The sequence below is a fragment of the Diorhabda sublineata genome, chromosome 2, assembly GCF_026230105.1.
Source record: "Diorhabda sublineata isolate icDioSubl1.1 chromosome 2, icDioSubl1.1, whole genome shotgun sequence".
NCBI classification, from domain to species: domain Eukaryota; kingdom Metazoa; phylum Arthropoda; class Insecta; order Coleoptera; family Chrysomelidae; genus Diorhabda; species Diorhabda sublineata.
In genome coordinates this window covers 7,796,539-7,820,675 of record NC_079475.1, presented here as the reverse complement: position 1 = coordinate 7,820,675, position 24,137 = coordinate 7,796,539, and the positions used below count along the sequence as shown (strand labels likewise).

Below are 24,137 nucleotides of genomic sequence, written 5' to 3'. Positions count from 1 at the left end.
TTGCTTACGAGCTCCTAGAAGATGATCCAGACAGACAATGAAAACTCAACTTGCCTGCAAGCTCTCAGAATACGATCCAGACAGACAATCCAAATTCAACTTGCTTATGTGCTCTTTGAAGAGGATCCAAACAGACAATCCAAATTCAACTTGCTTGCGAGCTCTCAGAAGATGATCCAGGCAGACAATCCAAATCCAACTTGCTTACAAGCTCTCAGAAGACGATTCAAATATACAATCAAAATTCCACTTGCTTGCGAATTCTCAGAAGATGATCCAGACAGACAATCCAAATTCAACTTGCTTATGAGCTCTCAGAAGATGATCCAAACAGACAATGAAAGCTCAACTTGCTTACGAGCTTTCAGAATACGATCCAAACAGACAATCCAAATTCAACTTGCTTACGAGCTCCTAGAAGATGATCCAGACAGACAATGAAAACTCAACTTGCCTGCAAGCTCTCAGAATACGATCCAGACAGACAATCCAAATTCAACTTATGTGCTCTTTGAAGAGGATCCAAACAGACAATCCAAATTCAACTTGCTTGCGAACTCTCAGAGGATGATCCAGACAGACAATCCAAATGCAACTTGCTTACGAACTCTCAGAAGACGTTCCAAACAGACAATCCAAATTCAACTTGCTTACGAGCTCTCAGAAGAGGATCCAAACAGACAATCCAAATTCAACTTGCTTGCGATCTCACAGAAGATGATCCAGACAGACGATCCAAATTCATCTTGCTTACGAGCTCTCAGAAAACGTTTGAAACAGACAATCAAAATATCACTTGCTTGCGAGCTCTCAGAAGATGATCCAGACAGACAATCCAAATTCAACTTGCTTACGAGCTTCTAGAAGATGATCCAGACAGACAATGAAAACTCAACTTGCTTGCAAGCTCTCAGAATACGATCAAGACAGACAATCCAAATTCAACTTGCTTATGTGCTCTCAGAAGAGGATCCAAACAGACAATCTAAATTCAACTTGCTTACGCGCTCTCAGAAGACGATCCAAACAGACAATCCAAATTCAACTTGCTTACAAGCTCTCAGAAGACGATTCAAATAGACAATCAATATTCAACTTGCTTGCCAACTCACAGAAGATGATCCAGACAGACGATCCAAATTCATCTTGCTTACGAGCTCTCAGAAGACGTTCGAAACAGACAATCAAAATTCAACTTGCTTGCGAGCTCTCCGAAGATGATCCAGATAGACAGTCAAAATTCCACTCACTTGCGAACTCTCAGAAGACGATCCAGACAGGCAATCAAAATTCAACTTGCTTGCGAGTTCTCAGAAGACGATCCAAACAGACAATCCAAATTCAACTTGCTTACGAGCTTTCAGAATACGATCCAAACAGACAATCCAAATTCAACTTGCTTACGAGCTCCTAGAAGATGATCCAGACAGACAATGAAAACTCAACTTGCCTGCAAGCTCTCAGAATACGATCCAGACAGACAATCCAAATTCAACTTATGTGCTCTTTGAAGAGGATCCAAACAGACAATCCAAATTCAACTTGCTTGCGAGCTCTCAGAATATGATCCAGACAGACAATCCAAATTCAACTTGCTTACGAGTTCTCAGAAGACGATCCAAGCAGACAATCCAAATCCAACTTGCTTACGAGCTCTCAGAAGAAGATTCAAATAGACAATCAAAATTCAGGTTGCTCACGACCTCTCAGAAGATGATCCAGACAGATAATCAAAATTCCACTTACTTGCGAACTCTCAGAAGACGATCCAGACAGACAATCCAAATTCAACTTGCTTACGAGCTCTCAGAAGATGATCCAAACAGACAATGAAAGCTCAACTTGCTTACGAGCTTTCAGAATACGATCCAAACAGACAATCCAAATTCAACTTGCTTACGAGCTCCTAGAAGATGATCCAGACAGACAATGAAAACTCAACTTGCTTACGAACTCTCAGAAGACGATCCAAACAGACAATCCAAATTCAACTTGCTTACGAGCTCTCAGAAGATGATCCAGACAGACAATCCAAATTCAACTTGCTTGCGAGTTCTCAGATAACGATCCAAACAGACAATCCAAATTCAACTTGCTTACGAGCTTTCAGAATACGATCCAAACAGACAATCCAAATTCATCATGCTTACGGGCTCCTAGAAGATGATCCAGACAGACAATGAAAGCTCAACTTGCTTACGAGCTTTCAGAATACGATCCAAACAGACAATCCAAATTCAACTTGCTTACGAGCTCTCAGAAGATGATCCAAACAGACAATGAAAGCTCAACTTGCTTACGAGCTTTCAGAATACGATCCAAACAGACAATCCAAATTCAACTTGCTTACGAGCTCCTAGAAGATGATCCAGACAGACAATGAAAACTCAACTTGCCTGCAAGCTCTCAGAATACGATCCAGACAGACAATCCAAATTCAACTTATGTGCTCTTTGAAGAGGATCCAAACAGACAATCCAAATTCAACTTGCTTGCGAGCTCTCAGAATATGATCCAGACAGACAATCCAAATTCAACTTGCTTACGAGTTCTCAGAAGACGATCCAAGCAGACAATCCAAATCCAACTTGCTTACGAGCTCTCAGAAGAAGATTCAAATAGACAATCAAAATTCAGGTTGCTCACGACCTCTCAGAAGATGATCCAGACAGATAATCAAAATTCCACTTACTTGCGAACTCTCAGAAGATGATCCAGACAGACAATCCAAATGCAACTTGCTTACGAACTCTCAGAAGACGTTCCAAACAGACAATCCAAATTCAACTTGCTTACGAGCTCTCAGAAGAGGATCCAAACAGACAATCCAAATTCAACTTGCTTGCGATCTCACAGAAGATGATCCAGACAGACGATCCAAATTCATCTTGCTTACGAGCTCTCAGAAAACGTTTGAAACAGACAATCAAAATATCACTTGCTTGCGAGCTCTCAGAAGATGATCCAGACAGACAATCCAAATTCAACTTGCTTACGAGCTTCTAGAAGATGATCCAGACAGACAATGAAAACTCAACTTGCTTGCAAGCTCTCAGAATACGATCAAGACAGACAATCCAAATTCAACTTGCTTATGTGCTCTCAGAAGAGGATCCAAACAGACAATCTAAATTCAACTTGCTTACGCGCTCTCAGAAGACGATCCAAACAGACAATCCAAATTCAACTTGCTTACAAGCTCTCAGAAGACGATTCAAATAGACAATCAATATTCAACTTGCTTGCCAACTCACAGAAGATGATCCAGACAGACGATCCAAATTCATCTTGCTTACGAGCTCTCAGAAGACGTTCGAAACAGACAATCAAAATTCAACTTGCTTGCGAGCTCTCCGAAGATGATCCAGACAGACAATCAAAATTCCACTCACTTGCGAACTCTCAGAAGATGATCCAGACAGACAATCCAAATGCAACTTGCTTACGAACTCTCAGAAGACGTTCCAAACAGACAATCCAAATTCAACTTGCTTACGAGCTCTCAGAAGAGGATCCAAACAGACAATCCAAATTCAACTTGCTTGCGAACTCACAAAAGATGATCCAGACAGACGATCCAAATTCATCTTGCTTACGAGCTCTCAGAAAACGTTCGAAACAGACAATCAAAATTCCACTTGCTTGCGAACTCTCAGAAGATGATCCAGACAGACAATCCAAATTCAACTTGCTTATGAGCTCTCAGAAGATGATCCAGACACACAATCCAAATTCAACTTGCTTACGAGCTCTCAGAAGATGATCCAAACAGACAATGAAAGCTCAACTTGCTTACGAGCTTTCAGAATACGATCCAAACAGACAATCCAAATTCAACTTGCTTACGAGCTTCTAGAAGATGATCCAGACAGACAATGAAAACTCAACTTGCTTGCAAGCTCTCAGAAGACGTTCCAAACAGACAATCCAAATTCAACTTGCTTACGAGCTCTCAGAAGAGGATCCAAACAGACAATCCAAATACAACTTGCTTACGAGCTCCTAGAAGATGATCCAGGCAGACAATCAAAATTCAACTTGCTTGCGAGCTCTCAGAAGATGATCCAGACAGACAATCCAAATTCAACTTGCTTATGTGCTCTCAGAAGAGGATCCAAACAAACAATCAAAATTCAACTTGCTTGCGAGCTCTCAGAAGATGATCCAGACAGACAATCCAAATTCAACTTGCTTACAAGCTCTCAGAAGACGATTCAAATAGACAATTAAAATTCAGGTTGCTTACGAGCTCTCAGAAGAAGATTCAAATAGACAATTAAAATTCAGGTTGCTTACGAGCTCTCAGAAGATGATCCAAACAGACAACCCACATACAACTTGCTTACGAGCTCCTAGAAGATGATCCAGACAGCCAATCCAAATTCAACTTACTTATGAACTCTCAGGAGATGATCCAAACAGACAATGAAAACTCAACTTGCTTACGAGCTCTCAGAAGACGATCCAAACAGACAATCAAAATTCAACTTGCTTACGAGCTTCTAGAAGATGATCCAGACAGACAATGAAAACTCAACTTGCTTACGAGCTCTCAGAAGACGATCCAAACACAAAATCAAAATTCAACTTGCTTGCGAGCTCTCAGAAGATGATCCAGACAGACAATGAAAGCTCAACTTGCTTACGAGCTCTCAGAAGAAGATCTAGGCAGATAATCAAAAGTCAACTTGCTTACGAGCTTCTAGAAGATGATCCAGACAGACAATCCAAATTCAACTTACTTATGAGCTCTCAGAAGAGGATCCAAACAGACAATCCAAATTCAACTTGCTTGCGAACTCACAGAAGATGATCCAGACAGACGATCCAAATTCATCTTGCTTACGAGCTCTCAGAAAACGTTCGAAACAGACAATCAAAATTCCACTTGCTTGCGAACTCTCAGAAGATGATCCAGACAGACAATCCAAATTCAACTTGCTTATGAGCTCTCAGAAGATGATCCAGACACACAATCAAAATTCAACTTGCTTGCGAGCTCTCAGAAGAAGATCCAGACAGACAATCCAAATTCAACTTGCTTACGAGCTCTCAGAAGATGATCCAAACAGACAATGAAAGCTCAACTTGCTTACGAGCTTTCAGAATACGATCCAAACAGACAATCCAAATTCAACTTGCTTACGAGCTTCTAGAAGATGATCCAGACAGACAATGAAAACTCAACTTGCTTGCAAGCTCTCAGAAGACGTTCCAAACAGACAATCCAAATTCAACTTGCTTACGAACTCTCAGAAGAGGATCCAAACAGACAATCCAAATACAACTTGCTTACGAGCTCCTAGAAGATGATCCAGGCAGACAATCAAAATTCAACTTGCTTGCGAGCTCTCAGAAGATGATCCAGACAGACAATCCAAATGCAACTTGCTTACGAACTCTCAGAAGACGTTCCAAACAGACAATCCAAATTCAACTTGCTTACGAGCTCTCAGAAGAGGATCCAAACAGACAATCCAAATTCAACTTGCTTGCGAACTCACAAAAGATGATCCAGACAGACGATCCAAATTCATCTTGCTTACGAGCTCTCAGAAAACGTTCGAAACAGACAATCAAAATTCCACTTGCTTGCGAACTCTCAGAAGATGATCCAGACAGACAATCCAAATTCAACTTGCTTGCGAGTTCTCAGAAGACGATCCAAACAGACAATCCAAATTCAACTTGCTTACGAGCTTTCAGAATACGATCCAAACAGACAATCCAAATTCATCATGCTTACGGGCTCCTAGAAGATGATCCAGAGAGACAATGAAAACTCAACTTGCTTACGAACTCTCAGAAGACGATCCAAACAGACAATCCAAATTCAACTTGCTTACGAGCTCTCAGAAGATGATCCAGACAGACAATCCAAATTCAACCTGTTTACGAGCTCCTAGAAGATGATCCAGGCAGACAATGAAAACTCAACTTGCTTGCAAGCTCTTAGAAGATGATCCAGACAGACAATCCAAATTCAACTTACTTATGAGCTCTAAGAAGATGATCCAAACAGACAATCTAAATTCAACTTGCTTACGCGCTCTCAGAAGACGATCCAAACAGACAATCCAAATTCAACTTGCTTACAAGCTCTCAGAAGACGATTCAAATAGACAATCAATATTCAACTTGCTTGCCAACTCACAGAAGATGATCCAGACAGACGATCCAAATTCATCTTGCTTACGAGCTCTCAGAAGACGTTCGAAACAGACAATCAAAATTCAACTTGCTTGCGAGCTCTCCGAAGATGATCCAGATAGACAGTCAAAATTCCACTCACTTGCGAACTCTCAGAAGATGATCCAGACAGACAATCCAAATGCAACTTGCTTACGAACTCTCAGAAGACGTTCCAAACAGACAATCCAAATTCAACTTGCTTACGAGCTCTCAGAAGAGGATCCAAACAGACAATCCAAATTCAACTTGCTTGCGAACTCACAGAAGATGATCCAGACAGACGATCCAAATTCATCTTGCTTACGAGCTCTCAGAAAACGTTCGAAACAGACAATCAAAATTCCACTTGCTTGCGAACTCTCAGAAGATGATCCAGACAGACAATCCAAATTCAACTTGCTTATGAGCTCTCAGAAGATGATCCAGACACACAATCAAAATTCAACTTGCTTGCGAGCTCTCAGAAGAAGATCCAGACAGACAATCCAAATTCAACTTGCTTACGAGCTCTCAGAAGATGATCCAAACAGACAATGAAAGCTCAACTTGCTTACGAGCTTTCGGAATACGATCCAAACAGACAATCCAAATTCAACTTGCTTACGAGCTTCTAGAAGATGATCCAGACAGACAATGAAAACTCAACTTGCTTGCAAGCTCTCAGAAGACGTTCCAAACAGACAATCCAAATTCAACTTGCTTACGAGCTCTCAGAAGAGGATCCAAACAGACAATCCAAATTCAACTTGCTTGCGAACTCACAGAAGACGATCCAAACAGACAATCCAAATTCAACTTGCTTACGAACTCTCAGAAGACGATCCAAACAGACAATCCAAATTCAACTTGCTTACGAGCTCTCAGAAGACGATTCAAATAGACAATCAATATTCAACTTGCTTGCCAACTCACAGAAGATGATCCAGACAGACGATCCAAATTCATCTTGCTTACGAGCTCTCAGAAAACGTTTGAAACAGACAATCAAAATATCACTTGCTTGCGAGCTCTCAGAAGATGATCCAGACAGACAATCCAAATTCAACTTGCTTACGAGCTTCTAGAAGATGATCCAGACAGACAATGAAAACTCAACTTGCTTGCAAGCTCTCAGAATACGATCAAGACAGACAATCCAAATTCAACTTGCTTATGTGCTCTCAGAAGAGGATCCAAACAGACAATCTAAATTCAACTTGCTTACGCGCTCTCAGAAGACGATCCAAACAGACAATCCAAATTCAACTTGCTTACAAGCTCTCAGAAGACGATTCAAATAGACAATCAATATTCAACTTGCTTGCCAACTCACAGAAGATGATCCAGACAGACGATCCAAATTCATCTTGCTTACGAGCTCTCAGAAGACGTTCGAAACAGACAATCAAAATTCAACTTGCTTGCGAGCTCTCCGAAGATGATCCAGACAGACAATCAAAATTCCACTCACTTGCGAACTCTCAGAAGATGATCCAGACAGACAATCCAAATGCAACTTGCTTACGAACTCTCAGAAGACGTTCCAAACAGACAATCCAAATTCAACTTGCTTACGAGCTCTCAGAAGAGGATCCAAACAGACAATCCAAATTCAACTTGCTTGCGAACTCACAAAAGATGATCCAGACAGACGATCCAAATTCATCTTGCTTACGAGCTCTCAGAAAACGTTCGAAACAGACAATCAAAATTCCACTTGCTTGCGAACTCTCAGAAGATGATCCAGACAGACAATCCAAATTCAACTTGCTTATGAGCTCTCAGAAGATGATCCAGACACACAATCCAAATTCAACTTGCTTACGAGCTCTCAGAAGATGATCCAAACAGACAATGAAAGCTCAACTTGCTTACGAGCTTTCAGAATACGATCCAAACAGACAATCCAAATTCAACTTGCTTACGAGCTTCTAGAAGATGATCCAGACAGACAATGAAAACTCAACTTGCTTGCAAGCTCTCAGAAGACGTTCCAAACAGACAATCCAAATTCAACTTGCTTACGAGCTCTCAGAAGAGGATCCAAACAGACAATCCAAATACAACTTGCTTACGAGCTCCTAGAAGATGATCCAGGCAGACAATCAAAATTCAACTTGCTTGCGAGCTCTCAGAAGATGATCCAGACAGACAATCCAAATTCAACTTGCTTATGTGCTCTCAGAAGAGGATCCAAACAAACAATCAAAATTCAACTTGCTTGCGAGCTCTCAGAAGATGATCCAGACAGACAATCCAAATTCAACTTGCTTACAAGCTCTCAGAAGACGATTCAAATAGACAATTAAAATTCAGGTTGCTTACGAGCTCTCAGAAGAAGATTCAAATAGACAATTAAAATTCAGGTTGCTTACGAGCTCTCAGAAGATGATCCAAACAGACAACCCACATACAACTTGCTTACGAGCTCCTAGAAGATGATCCAGACAGCCAATCCAAATTCAACTTACTTATGAACTCTCAGGAGATGATCCAAACAGACAATGAAAACTCAACTTGCTTACGAGCTCTCAGAAGACGATCCAAACAGACAATCAAAATTCAACTTGCTTACGAGCTTCTAGAAGATGATCCAGACAGACAATGAAAACTCAACTTGCTTACGAGCTCTCAGAAGACGATCCAAACACAAAATCAAAATTCAACTTGCTTGCGAGCTCTCAGAAGATGATCCAGACAGACAATGAAAGCTCAACTTGCTTACGAGCTCTCAGAAGAAGATCTAGGCAGATAATCAAAAGTCAACTTGCTTACGAGCTTCTAGAAGATGATCCAGACAGACAATCCAAATTCAACTTACTTATGAGCTCTCAGAAGAGGATCCAAACAGACAATCCAAATTCAACTTGCTTGCGAACTCACAGAAGATGATCCAGACAGACGATCCAAATTCATCTTGCTTACGAGCTCTCAGAAAACGTTCGAAACAGACAATCAAAATTCCACTTGCTTGCGAACTCTCAGAAGATGATCCAGACAGACAATCCAAATTCAACTTGCTTATGAGCTCTCAGAAGATGATCCAGACACACAATCAAAATTCAACTTGCTTGCGAGCTCTCAGAAGAAGATCCAGACAGACAATCCAAATTCAACTTGCTTACGAGCTCTCAGAAGATGATCCAAACAGACAATGAAAGCTCAACTTGCTTACGAGCTTTCAGAATACGATCCAAACAGACAATCCAAATTCAACTTGCTTACGAGCTTCTAGAAGATGATCCAGACAGACAATGAAAACTCAACTTGCTTGCAAGCTCTCAGAAGACGTTCCAAACAGACAATCCAAATTCAACTTGCTTACGAACTCTCAGAAGAGGATCCAAACAGACAATCCAAATACAACTTGCTTACGAGCTCCTAGAAGATGATCCAGGCAGACAATCAAAATTCAACTTGCTTGCGAGCTCTCAGAAGATGATCCAGACAGACAATCCAAATGCAACTTGCTTACGAACTCTCAGAAGACGTTCCAAACAGACAATCCAAATTCAACTTGCTTACGAGCTCTCAGAAGAGGATCCAAACAGACAATCCAAATTCAACTTGCTTGCGAACTCACAAAAGATGATCCAGACAGACGATCCAAATTCATCTTGCTTACGAGCTCTCAGAAAACGTTCGAAACAGACAATCAAAATTCCACTTGCTTGCGAACTCTCAGAAGATGATCCAGACAGACAATCCAAATTCAACTTGCTTGCGAGTTCTCAGAAGACGATCCAAACAGACAATCCAAATTCAACTTGCTTACGAGCTTTCAGAATACGATCCAAACAGACAATCCAAATTCATCATGCTTACGGGCTCCTAGAAGATGATCCAGAGAGACAATGAAAACTCAACTTGCTTACGAACTCTCAGAAGACGATCCAAACAGACAATCCAAATTCAACTTGCTTACGAGCTCTCAGAAGATGATCCAGACAGACAATCCAAATTCAACCTGTTTACGAGCTCCTAGAAGATGATCCAGGCAGACAATGAAAACTCAACTTGCTTGCAAGCTCTTAGAAGATGATCCAGACAGACAATCCAAATTCAACTTACTTATGAGCTCTAAGAAGATGATCCAAACAGACAATCTAAATTCAACTTGCTTACGCGCTCTCAGAAGACGATCCAAACAGACAATCCAAATTCAACTTGCTTACAAGCTCTCAGAAGACGATTCAAATAGACAATCAATATTCAACTTGCTTGCCAACTCACAGAAGATGATCCAGACAGACGATCCAAATTCATCTTGCTTACGAGCTCTCAGAAGACGTTCGAAACAGACAATCAAAATTCAACTTGCTTGCGAGCTCTCCGAAGATGATCCAGATAGACAGTCAAAATTCCACTCACTTGCGAACTCTCAGAAGATGATCCAGACAGACAATCCAAATGCAACTTGCTTACGAACTCTCAGAAGACGTTCCAAACAGACAATCCAAATTCAACTTGCTTACGAGCTCTCAGAAGAGGATCCAAACAGACAATCCAAATTCAACTTGCTTGCGAACTCACAGAAGATGATCCAGACAGACGATCCAAATTCATCTTGCTTACGAGCTCTCAGAAAACGTTCGAAACAGACAATCAAAATTCCACTTGCTTGCGAACTCTCAGAAGATGATCCAGACAGACAATCCAAATTCAACTTGCTTATGAGCTCTCAGAAGATGATCCAGACACACAATCAAAATTCAACTTGCTTGCGAGCTCTCAGAAGAAGATCCAGACAGACAATCCAAATTCAACTTGCTTACGAGCTCTCAGAAGATGATCCAAACAGACAATGAAAGCTCAACTTGCTTACGAGCTTTCGGAATACGATCCAAACAGACAATCCAAATTCAACTTGCTTACGAGCTTCTAGAAGATGATCCAGACAGACAATGAAAACTCAACTTGCTTGCAAGCTCTCAGAAGACGTTCCAAACAGACAATCCAAATTCAACTTGCTTACGAGCTCTCAGAAGAGGATCCAAACAGACAATCCAAATTCAACTTGCTTGCGAACTCACAGAAGACGATCCAAACAGACAATCCAAATTCAACTTGCTTACGAACTCTCAGAAGACGATCCAAACAGACAATCCAAATTCAACTTGCTTACGAGCTCTCAGAAGACGATTCAAATAGACAATCAATATTCAACTTGCTTGCCAACTCACAGAAGATGATCCAGACAGACGATCCAAATTCATCTTGCTTACGAGCTCTCAGAAGACGTTCGAAACAGACAATCAAAATTCAACTTGCTTGCGAGCTCTCCGAAGATGATCCAGACAGACAATCAAAATTCCACTCACTTGCGAACTCTCAGAAGATGATCCAGACAGACAATCCAAATGCAACTTGCTTACGAGCTCTCAGAAGATGATCCAGACAGACAATCCAAATTCAACCTGCTTACGAGCTCTCAGAAGATGATCCAAACAGACAATGAAAGCTCAACTTGCTTACGAGCTTTCAGAATACGATCCAAACAGACAATCCAAATTCAACTTGCTTACGAGCTTCTAGAAGATGATCCAGACAGACAATGAAAACTCAACTTGCTTGCAAGCTCTCAGAATACGATCCAGACAGACAATCCAAATTCAACTTGCTTATGTGCTCTCAGAAGAGGATCCAAACAGACAATCTAAATTCAACTTGCTTACGCGCTCTCAGAAGACGATCCAAACAGACAATCAAAATTCAACTTGCTTGCGAGCTCTCAGAAGATGATCCAGACAGACAATCCAAATTCAACTTGCTTACGAGTTCTCAGAAGACGATCCAAGCAGACAATCCAAAGCCAACTTGCTTACGAGCTCTCAGAAGACGATTCAAATAGACAATCAAAATTCAGGTTGCTTACGAGCTCTCAGAAGATGATCCAGACAGACAATCCAAATTCAACTTGCTTACAAGCTCTCAGAAGACGATTCAAATAGAAAATCAAAATTCAGGTTGCTTACGAGCTCTCAGAAGATGATCCAGACAGATAATCAAAATTCAACTTGCTTGCCAACTCACAGAAGATGATCCAGACAGACGATCCAAATTGATCTTGCTTACGAGCTCTCAGAAGATGATCCAGACAGACAATCCAAATTCAACTTGCTTACGAGTTCTCAGAAGACGATCCAAGCAGACAATCCAAAGCCAACTTGCTTACGAGCTCTCAGAAGACGATTCAAATAGACAATCAAAATTCAGGTTGCTTACGAGCTCTCAGAAGATGATCCAGACAGACAATCCAAATTCAACTTGCTTACAAGCTCTCAGAAGACGATTCAAATAGAAAATCAAAATTCAGGTTGCTTACGAGCTCTCAGAAGATGATCCAGACAGATAATCAAAATTCAACTTGCTTGCGAACTCACAGAAGATGATCCAGACAGACGATCCAAATTCATCTTGCTTACGAGCTCTCAGAAGATGATCCAGACAGACAATCCAAATTCAACTTGCTTACAAGCTCTCAGAAGACGATTCAAATAGAAAATCAAAATTCAGGTTGCTTACGAGCTCTCAGAAGATGATCCAGACAGATAATCAAAATTCAACTTGCTTGCGAACTCACAGAAGATGTTCCAGACAGACGATCCAAATTCATCTTGCTTACGAGCTCTCAGAAGATGATCCAGACAGACAATCCAAATTCAACTTGCTTATGAGTTCTCAGAAGACGATCCAAGCAGACAATCCAAATCCAACTTGCTTACGAGCTCTCAGAAGACGATTCAAATAGACAATCAAAATTCAGGTTGCTTACGAGCTCTCAGAAGATGATCCAGACAGATAATCAAAATTCAACTTGCTTGCGAGCTCTCAGAAGATGATCCAGACAGACATTCGAAATTCAACTTGCTTACGAGCTCTCAGAAGATGATCCAGACAGACGTTTCAAATTTTTGAAAGTCCTCATGAAGCATTGTAATGAAAATCCAAACTTAATAGTTTAGTATTTTTAGACGAGGAATCGTTTTTTGCCGCTACTGAGCTCCCCACTGGATTCAAAACACCCCCATAAAGATTCTTTATTGGGGGGGGGGATCCTGATTTTAATCTATTCTAATTAAGACTTTTCTAGATTTATATGTATGTAACAATAAACAGATACATTTGGTGTCTGATTGACATTAACTTTTAGTAAAAAAGTTGCGCATACACCATGACACGAGATATTTTAAATGATTAAAACAAAGTAAAATGATGCTGGTGTTATATTATAATCCCACATAGTTTTTAAGCGAACTCACTCACCAATAAGAAGAGGGGCGCTTTCCAATGGCGCTGTAGGCGTGGCGAGCCCCGCCTTCATCAGTAGGATTCCGCCAGGATAATGAAGGACTTTTAGGGTTAATATAATATACGATGTAAGCTTAGTCGAATCAGAAGTTTGGAAGGGAGAGGCTACTGCTTATTGATTATTTGCTTTACAAAGAAAAAAGAAGTAAAAATTGTATGCGTATACAATTTTTTCATGTACAGGGTGTGCTTCGTTAATAAGTATGAAAAATGAACCTAAAATATGGAGATGTAAATCGAAAACTTTTAATAAAATTTCAGTAGTTGGACACAGAAATTACCTCAAAAAAAATTTTGATAGACTCGAATAAAAATTTTTGAATGGGAGGAAACAATTAGAAAAACTTTGTTTTTAAGGAAACTATGTTGGAAAATGTTTTTATATCCATATAAAACGTACTTTATCCATTAAAAATACGGTTAAACAAACAAATTATAAAACTTTCTAAGTACAATTATTGCTTTTTAATTTAAATGTTATTTTTAGCCATCAACAACCCTTGTTAAAAAGAAATATTGATTTTAAATTATTCGCATTCGCCATTTATTTGACGTATTATATCTAATAAATAAATCAACTATAGATTATCCCTTTGTTGCTTCAAATTCTCTCCGTTTCACTTTATTCATTAAAAAATACAAAAGAATTTTTCAGTATTTGAAATATTATTATATAGTTTTAAACAACGTTCAGCAAACTGTTCGAAGCCTTGGTAAAACCATTCTTTCGGCTTAGATGCAAAAACTTGTCGCACTGCATTTTCAACATCTCTTTTGAAATCAAATTTTTTCCCCAGCTTAAACTTCGCCACGGATTTGAATAAATAATATATAATCTGACAGTGCAAGGTCAGGACTAAATGTTGCATGTGGAAGGTTAACTTAACCTGCATATTTCCACAATAAAACCTCATTAATTTTCATCGGCTGTCCACTTCCTACATCGGCATTGATGTAGGAAGCTGTAGCACAATAAACAAAATTCAATACACAAACTTACTATACTTACTTATATACATCAATAAAACAATATATCTACACAAAAATATATACAAAGCGTGAAACTAAGGTAAGTTGCGCGTGCCGAAACTCTAGAGGCAGCGTAGCTCCGCATAGGTCCAGGCGTTCGTTAACTGCTTGTTTCGCTGTCCCGAAAGAGAATAAACGCTCCTCGATTCAAAACGTCTCGCCTGGGTTCGTTTAACTCGATTCTCTTGGGGATATCTCATATCGTATCTCCGTAAGTCACATAAGTACTCAACAAAAAAAAAATTCAACTTTCGGAAACTTTGTCTAAATGAAATATGCAAATTTGAAGACGAGCTCCCCAAAACTCAAAACTTTCAAGCAATTATTGAGGCTGTGAGCTTATTCTGGACGCCCTTATAACACTGAAAGATGTATTACAATCCGAGGCGAGCTCCCTCGTTCATGTGTGGTCTCGAAAGAGCGAGCTCAAACTGAGAAAAACCAGATAAAATCGGTAGAATCACTGTCAACCGGTCATAGCACCCTTATGAAACTGAGAGCCGATCAAAAACAGGAAGTGTGTCATTGGTTTAGGATAGGTTAGGTTAGGTAAGAATAGGTTAGGTTAGGAAGCAGCAACTGTCCGGACAACCCGGAACATGCCATTTAAGTACGAGTGTGTGAGATGGGAAAAAGAGGGGAGGGAAGTAGGATTGCTTATTGTAGAAAATACAATAGGAAAAATAATGGAAAGTAGTGGAGCACGGGATAACTATCTAGTAAAGGTAATGATGAGGCAAGAAGGTACAAAACGCGAAAAGGAGACGGAATACGTAAGTAGTAAGGTGAGAGGAAATTAGGGGAGAGCTCACCTCAATCCAACTCCTTCCTGCGTATAGATAAGGGCGGCTTGATGAGGTGAAAGTGAGGAAGAACCATATTTACAAAACCTCTTCTTAAACGGGAACTCGTGAGACTATTTCACTCAGGAGTTTAGAAAACTTTATATTCATAGCCCTTCAGATAGGCCCGTTGTGCCAAACTTGACGTTTCCAAAGTCCGATGTCGTTTGAAAAGCCGATAAGGCTTGAGCCCTTTGATGTCGTTAGACAGGTTGTGGGGTTTGCCCAAGTGGTCTAACGTGGTCTGCAGTTTCGTCCTCCGAATCATCCGTGATGCCCACGGTGTGAAGGTGATGTCTTAGATGGCAGTGTTCGGTTAAAAGTCCGGTCACTAGTCTGATTTCGCATGTATTTAGCTGGAGCAGTTGTATGGTTAGAGACGAGCGGGGTCTATCTAACAGGCATTCATTTGTCGCATGCCAAGCGTCTCCATCCATCTCTGAAACTTTATATTAAATTCGCGAAAAGTATTGGGCATTATCAGCTCGTAGTTTATCCAGAAAGACGGTTCATCAATGCGTAAAGTGTTTTAGAACAAAACCGAAAACCATTCCATCCCACCACAGGGAAAAAAGTTAGGTTAGGTTAGGTTAGATTAAGTAGGGTTAGGTTAGGTAAATGCCTTTATTTTAAACTTGTATATCATCTTTGCGTTCGGATTCCTTTTATATTTTTTAGAGTCCTTCAAGTAAGAATACACAAAGTTCATTAAACTCAAAGAATGTTTATCTAAAATGATTTGATAATTTTTTATTAAATATGAAAGATATTGGGATTTTGCGAGTGAAATATTTTGGGTAATTCCGGGGGAGATGACCTTAGTAACTTTAAGACTCTAATGGGAAGGAATATAATTAAATAAAACATTGAGTTTATATAAAAAATTGAATTTTATTTATAACTCTCATCAAAAATCAACTTACTAATTAAGCACCCTGTAACATTGGACCAGATAAGATCGATCTTAAATTATAATCTCATTCAATAGTTGGACATTTCAACCACATTTTTTAATTATGCAGAAGCAACAGTAAAGTATGTCACTTATAAAAAATATCGCTGACATTATCAAAATTTAAACACTAGGTCGTCGCTGATTCGACACTTATTTCACATACGTTATCGTCTAAAATTAAGTAATTACTTTTCGTCAATGTTCTATATTCCGATCATTTTTATTGCAAGGTCATCAACAATTAACAATTGGTACTACAGGGTGTTATTTACAGTCACATTTTTAACATCCTCAATAATAGATAACATTTAGTGAAAAATTATTTCAGATTACTTAAGACATACATTTTAAAATAATTTTGTGATTCGTCTTCTTCTTCATACGATAGGATTAGATCCGAAGCTTTCTTCAAGTGTTCATTACGTAATAAAAACCAGCTTCGCTGGCATCTTAGGTGTTTTCACTAAACAGTTCCACTTAATGTAGAGCGTAATAATTAATCTTAAGCCCAATTGGAATAGCTTGCGAGACGTTTTGAGTGTTGAGATAGATAACAAATTGCAAAACAGAAATAATGAAGCAAAAGAGATTATGTTAAAATTGGTTGTTCACTGAATTTTTTAGTGATTAAATTATTTACATTAACGTTCCGTCAGACGGATTTAATCTATGAGATGAGAAGTTTCGGACTACCAAGTTTCTGTGTTTCACAACAGAGAGCAGAACCTCCAGGTATCTTTCAACTGATTTCTTATAGTTACAGACGTTACTTTACCCGGCTAAGATACTAAGGAGTGATCGGCAATCTTTGGAAGAGTTGAGAGGTTAAGAGGAAACGTTATCAATTATTAGAGAATCAAATTTCTTGTGATATGTACTCGATTTGATAATAACACCAAACAAGATTTTAGAAAAATTAGTATCTGTGCGTTAATAAAATATTTGGTGGTGCGCCACAAGAATACTTCAAAAGTATTTATAATATCCCACATCGCACCAAAAGATGAGATAGATTCTCATGGTTGTGATCAGTGTTGCTGCGGTTTTGAAAATTTTTTCAACGCTCACCCACCTATTGACAAGGGTCGTCGTGAACGTTAGTCATGACGTCATAAGTGATGTTCTTGCCTTGACTACAACGATCGTAGTCGCTATGAGTATTTCAGCCTTCGTTAATGCTTAGTAGACTGCACTATTAATACTGTCTTCTATTTTTCGTCGCCCATCTCACTACATCCTTCACATCATCTGATCAAGCAAGGTTTAACCTGTACTTGATCTGATTACTCTAGTAGTTCTTGTGCTCTCTATTCTTCTTTCTTCGAATTTGTATAAGAAATAATTTGAAATATTTATAAACTTCAATATCAATACATAACACAACTATTATATTAGTAGAGAAAACAACTAAGCCCGTCATCAATCTAGAATATTTTAAATATTAAATTTTGAGTTTCAATGAAAGTTGCCTGAAATTTTCTTATTTTAAATAGAATACCCTAAATAATATTATTATGTACTTCGATAGACATTTCTATTAATATATTATTTTACAATCTCATAGCAATATTATTGGAATAAAACCTTTAGTATTCTCTATTTTTGGCATTACAAAAATCACTCACGAAAAATTCACTTTTTGGTAGTTCAAATGTATCATGATTATCTAACCTCAAATTTCAATAGTAAAGAATGTTTTTAAATAAAGGAAGAAATATATTATTGCTATCCAAAACTATATTAAAAAGTAATAATCGCCTATGTAGTTATGAGAAGGGTATTATTCTTGGAATAGAAACATCCTGTGATGATACCGGTTGCGCAATTGTTGACACAGACGGTAATATTCTAGGAGAGGCACTCAACTCTCAAAATTTAATTCATTTAAAGTACGTTTTAATCAAATTGAATTAATTTTTTTTCTAAAACTACTACTTTCATCTTTCTTGATTTTGTTATTAAACTTTTAGACCATCGTGTTATGTAGTTTCCTTAAAAGTTATGCACGTTCATATGAAGCTTAAAACAAAATAATTCAAATAGGGTATTAGAATATCGTGAAAGTTAACTTCATACTTAGATTATTAATGCTATATATATATAAATATATATATATATATATATATATATATATATATATTTATATATATATATATATATATATATATATTTATATATATATATATATATATATATATATATATATATATATATATATATATATATGAAACGAGAAGTTGATTTTTTCAATATAGTAATTTCTATTTGTGAATCAATTTAGTGCATGTGTAATTAGTGTTTTCTTAGTTTCTCCCTTATTTTTCACTATAATAATCGTATACTGAAATATTCGTCTTTGGATTAGAAAATTTCATTATTTTTAGTAATGGAGGAATAATTCCTCCTATTGCACAAGATTTGCATAGAAATAATATAGAAAATGTAGTCAATGAAGCTATTAAAGCTGCTAATGTATCAATTAAAGATGTAAATGCCATAGCCACAACTGTAAAACCTGGTAAGTTATTATTATTTGATTAATTTATAGTTTGTATTCCTGATAACAACTAAACTAATTTAAAACACAATGATTAATCCATTTTTTATTACACTACAATATATATAAACAACCAGCAAATTTAAAGCATAATTTGTTATTTGGCTAAAACTTTTTATAAAAGAACTTTAAGGATTTTTAGATGGCTGAATTTTGTTGCTACCTATTATTTTCACCTTCAATGAAGCCACATTTTTAAGATTGACATGAACTTATTGAAATGTTGTCATTTTGTATAAATATATCCAACTAAGTAACTTGATTGAAATTTTATAATGAACCCTTATGTTCACCTTCATATTACCTCTGAAAGTGCTGCAACTATTGCTAGAGAAGGTTTTCACAAGTAGCAGTGGCAGAATTGCTGTTTTCTAATGTGTAAAGAAGCAACCAATTGATAAGAAATAAAAAAATATCCAATGGAATAAATTTTGTGAGTAAGCAATGATACTATGAAGAAATTTTTTAGATCTTGAATCAAAGCCCAGATTGCCCATAACTGAATATGAACCCCAGCAAGAGTACAATTAGTTAGAGATCATTTGGACTGTGAAGACCATCAGTGGTCAAATGAGATGAGTTCATATTTTTCCTATTTGTTGAGTATCTATGTCTTCCAGTATACACAAGAGATTTTCAGAATCCTGCAAACTAGAGTAGGCAGATCATTAGTAGTATATATGTACACTGTGACACAAAGGATCAGTTGTGTCCTCTTTTCCTGCTGTGATATTAGGGAACCTCAGTATTTACAGCTAAATATTTAAAAAGTTCAGAATGTGTTTTGTCTTCTATTTCATACTCTCCTAGATGTAATGTTCTGGAGTTCCATAGTGCCTTACACTTCAAGAAAATGTAGATGGAGGTTTTGTCCTTTACCCAACAGAATCTGCTTGTTGCATTCTCTACTAAATCTAACATTTCAGGTGTCGATTGAGGCAACAGTACTCTGATAAGGGTCCTTTGGTAGTTTGCTTTTGCCTAAGTTGATACGTTCAACAATTCGTTTCAGTAATGATATGGAATAACATCAATACAGGAAGACCATACTGAAATGGTTATCATTGAAAGACAGAATATTAATGCTTACAGGTACAATGTTGATATATTAGAACTATAATTTGTCCTGGAGATGGAAGTCATGACAAAAAAAAACTTCGATTTCATAACAATAACTAATAACTATAATAACTATTGACAAAAAAAACAAAACTTTGATTTCATAACAATAACTAATAACTATAATTTGTATAATACCAAAACCCAAAAATCAAAAAAATAAATATAAAGAGGTTTTAAAATATTAAATAACTTCATTATTATTATTGTAGTAGAATTCTTTATTGTTTTTGTTACAGTTTATTCAAATTTGACACTGTTTCTAAAGATTAACAATTTTGTAACATATACAGTCAGTTTCTGGTTATAATAAGGTATTTTTCAGTATAAAATATTAAACAAGTATAAGTAAGTAAAATATGTTGTAAAATATTATGAAGAAACTGAGGTATGTGGTTGTTGTGACGTTTCTAACGTAGGTGTAACTTCTGCATCTTTTTCTGCAACAGAATTACCGGATTCTGGATTTTGGCACTCATAGGATTCACAAGAAACATTACCACAATCTCCTCCAGACATTCCTTCAACGTCATTTTCATTTTCATCGTCAGCTGCTACAAAAACATTTTCATTTGAAATACACTCGCGAGAAAAAAAATCTACTCAAGTCGCACGCTCGTGGTCAAAAGTTTCTAGCAAAAAAATCTGTAACTTCCATTTTTGATTTCAACATCTCAAAGCTATTAGTCTAAGCTTCATAATGAGTGGTATATGTTGTTATTGTTATTATTTTGGTAAAGGAAAAATATCAAACAAAAAGGAATCAATGAAAAAGGATTTATTTGAAATTAGCCTATCAATGTTTAGTGTTTCCTCCACTGGCCATAATAACAGCCAGAAGACCTGGAAAAAATTTAAGGGACTTGAAAGGAAGAAGGTTATAAAAAATATTGAAGAAGAATGTGGTACGTTCAAAAATTTAAGGGACTTTAAAGGAAGAAGGTTTTAAAAAAATGTTGTAGGTTCTGTTGGTAGAAAATTCATTTTCTACCATGTCAACGATCCCCAGCATTCCTCGAAGCTGTGAAGAAAGTATTTAAAAGAATTGGAATACACTGAAAGTAATTATTTGGCACATTCGACCGATCTCAAATCGATTGAGTTGCTGTGGGACAAATTGGATGAGGAAGTCAGAAAACAGTATTCTAGTTCCACTTCACATCTTTGGAATATCCTGGAAAAGGAATTGAATTAAATAGATGACGATTATTTGTCGAAATTGTTACATAAAATGCCAAAATTGTGCACCGAAATACAACCACGTCAAAAATGAAACCTACAGACAAATATTAAACACAAAACAGCAGGACAATACAAAATATTGAGAACATGAGCAAAACACCGAAAGAAATTTGGAAGGAATCTATAAAAAAAAGAAACTCAATCCCAATTCCCACACTTGTAAGGGTAGATAGACATAAGTATTTATTGAGTTTCATATTTCTTGGACTGTTTGATATATTAATGCTTCTAAATCTTCTTAATTTTAGGTCTCTTCTGTTTTAAAATTAGTTTTTTTCAATAATTTGTGAAAGATTGATAAAAAATTGACGCGTTTCGACTTTTCTTTAAGTTTTCATTAAAATATATTTTGATAAATTAATAAATTATTAAAAAAACTAATTTTAAAACAGAAGAGACTTAAAATCAAGAACATTTAGAAGCATTGACATAAGGATTTAGTGAAAAAAGTATTCAAGGAGTTAAGGGACTAGTACTGGTTATAATTTTTAAAAAATTGATTTCTTTTTACATTAATCGAAACTTTGTACTTTCAAAAAACATCTAAAATTTTATAGCGAAATTCAAAATAGTAAAAAAATTATAATACTCGTAGTTCGAGTGCTCTACCAGCAGTTTGGAGCGATCGACAGTTGCTCTTAAAACGTTGAGTCCCAACCAAAATAGATAAACTTTCCCCTGGGCCCAAAAATTTTGTTGTGTATTTACACTCCATATGATGTGTAGATCCAAGGAAAAATTTATTTGAGATAAAAAGTGCTAATAAATTATGTTTTTTTTGTATGCGTCTATAGGCCCGCTCTGGGCCCGAGGGAAAGTTTATCACATTCCCTAAGGTCCAGAAATTATTTACCCTTATAACCGATACTAGTCCCTTAAATGAATATTTTTTTGACATACCCATATATTCGCTGTTGTTTACTCTGGCATCAAATTCTTCTATAAGGTGCTCAGTTTCGCTCATGTCACTTTCACTGCTGCTGCTGCTCGAAAGTATCAACGATACCGCCGAATTTAACAAATTTGGAGAACTTATCGATGCTTCCACACCAATCAGTTGTTGACAATCTTCGTTACTTTGTATCGATGAATTTCCTGCCGATTTTTGACCGCTTACCTTAAACATTTACCTGTTAAAAATAAACAGAACTATCGTTCATGATCATACCTGAGTTTGTATCGAAGATTCCGATGTAGAACTACATATTGAATTATTACTGGATACGTTTTTGTTATTACATGAACAAGGTTCTATCGCATTAGTATTATCTCCTGAGGAATTCTTAGTATTCACATCACCGGCTGCTAAATGCGGATTATCAGTTGATACGGATTTCTCAGGAGCGTCTGCCTTCGAAGTTGATGGTGGAAAATTGCAGTTATCACCTGCAGTTGCTATTAAATACAGAAGTCGGCATAAGTCCGGCAACAATCTCCAAAAATCGGCATAAGTCCGACAACACTGTCGAAAAAGATTAAAACGAAGCATGTTCGTGCTTCAGACAGTTGTGTCTGTGTCACAATAACACGTGATCGTCTAGTAGACGCGTTTTCAAAATGATGAACCGATACAAGTTCAAGCTTCAAGAAAAAGTTTTTTTGTTACGTTTGAAAGTATGTTTATCGAATTTCAACAACTCGCCGCTACCAAATCGTTCAACAGTGTGAAAGACGTACCAGAAATTCTTAAAAACGGGCTCTGTTACTGGCATCATCCTTCCTATTTAACCTTGGCAATGTAAATAGCTTATACTAGGAAAATAGTACAGCCCTTGAGTCACATAGAATCAAATATGGGGCAAATTAGTTTTGTGTGAATCAAATTATTTTAAATTTACTCGTATGATTTCAATATATCCTACTTTCTATTGAATACAATGTAAAACAACGAAAATATCGTCTCTCTGAATATGACTACCATTAAAAAAATAAATTTTATGGTCAGATACAAAACAATTTGGCCAACTTCTTGGTATCAACCAATTTGTAGTGCGGCGAGAATCGAGAGAACTCCAAATCTTCGGTCGTTCTTTACGACTATCAATTTTACCGCTCGCGTCTCCTCCACGCGCTTCACGAGGATGATACCGCAGATTGGAATTTTGCGAGTGGTACCTTGGATGCAGTCAGGTTGATCTGCAATTCCATTTTGTGGTTGGATAAAGCAAGCTGACCGATCAATCGTTATAAATCCTTGTTCCGGAATGACCAGAATCCTCAAGTCTTCACTAAAGAAGAATTAAATCTGTCTGGGGTGTGTGTGTGGGCAGGTATTCATGCGGGAGGTCTCGTGAGTCCGTACTCTTTTGAGGATCACGTGGTGGGCCATAGTTATCTGGAAATGCTAGAAAATTTCCGTGTGCAAATGGACAACGATCCAACACTCGCAAACAGCCGTCATTTCAGAATGAAATATCTTGATGCTCATTTTGGAGAATGGATAGACAGACTTTGTTATTTTCCTGTGGGGCCTTCTCAAGGCCCGCGTTTTTTCAAGAGGACCACGCACTCTTATTGACCTCCGAACTGCAATTGAAGAAGAATTTTGAAAGTCTTCGTTTGATTTGCTTAGCCTGATCTGCCTCTCAGTTGATAAACGTTGCCGTAAAAGCATTGATCAATTTGAACACTTACAGTAACCCTTTTTGTAATTTCTTTTAATAAATTCATTTTGCCTAACTTATGCCGAACCGAAACATCAAACTATTATGCTAAAATAATTTTTTTAGTACTTTACCTGATACGTTTTTAACGTTTGGTACTAAATTATCGGTATTTATTTTAACTACTCGATCTTTAACTTCGTTTCCTTTGGTAGCATGTTGACATTGTGCAGCTTTTAATTGATTTATGTACCACTGTTGGTCCCGGCATTTTTGATAGAATGTTGGAGCTCTCACTTGAAACCTTT

The 24,137-nt window shown here is 37.3% G+C and overlaps 2 protein-coding genes across 2 annotated transcripts in view; one reads left to right on the top strand and one right to left on the bottom strand.

Moving 5' to 3' along the window:
• Positions 1–17,960: 17,960 nt before the first annotated feature.
• LOC130452835 (tRNA N6-adenosine threonylcarbamoyltransferase, mitochondrial) overlaps positions 17,961–24,137 on the top strand; it is a 24,859-nt gene continuing 18,682 nt past the window's right edge. Inside the window, exons 1-2 of the mRNA XM_056792310.1 lie at positions 17,961–18,197; positions 18,693–18,826. Coding sequence (XP_056648288.1) covers positions 18,001–18,197; positions 18,693–18,826 — 331 coding nt within the window. The 5' untranslated portion in view covers positions 17,961–18,000. The remainder of the gene's footprint in view (positions 18,198–18,692; positions 18,827–24,137) is intronic.
• Positions 22,294–24,137, bottom strand: part of LOC130452834 (E3 ubiquitin-protein ligase TRIM37-like) — a 16,114-nt gene continuing 14,270 nt past the window's right edge. The window contains 2 exon segments of the mRNA XM_056792309.1: positions 22,294–22,621; positions 23,964–24,133. Of these exon segments, the coding sequence (XP_056648287.1) occupies positions 22,389–22,621; positions 23,964–24,133 (403 nt within the window). The 3' untranslated portion in view covers positions 22,294–22,388.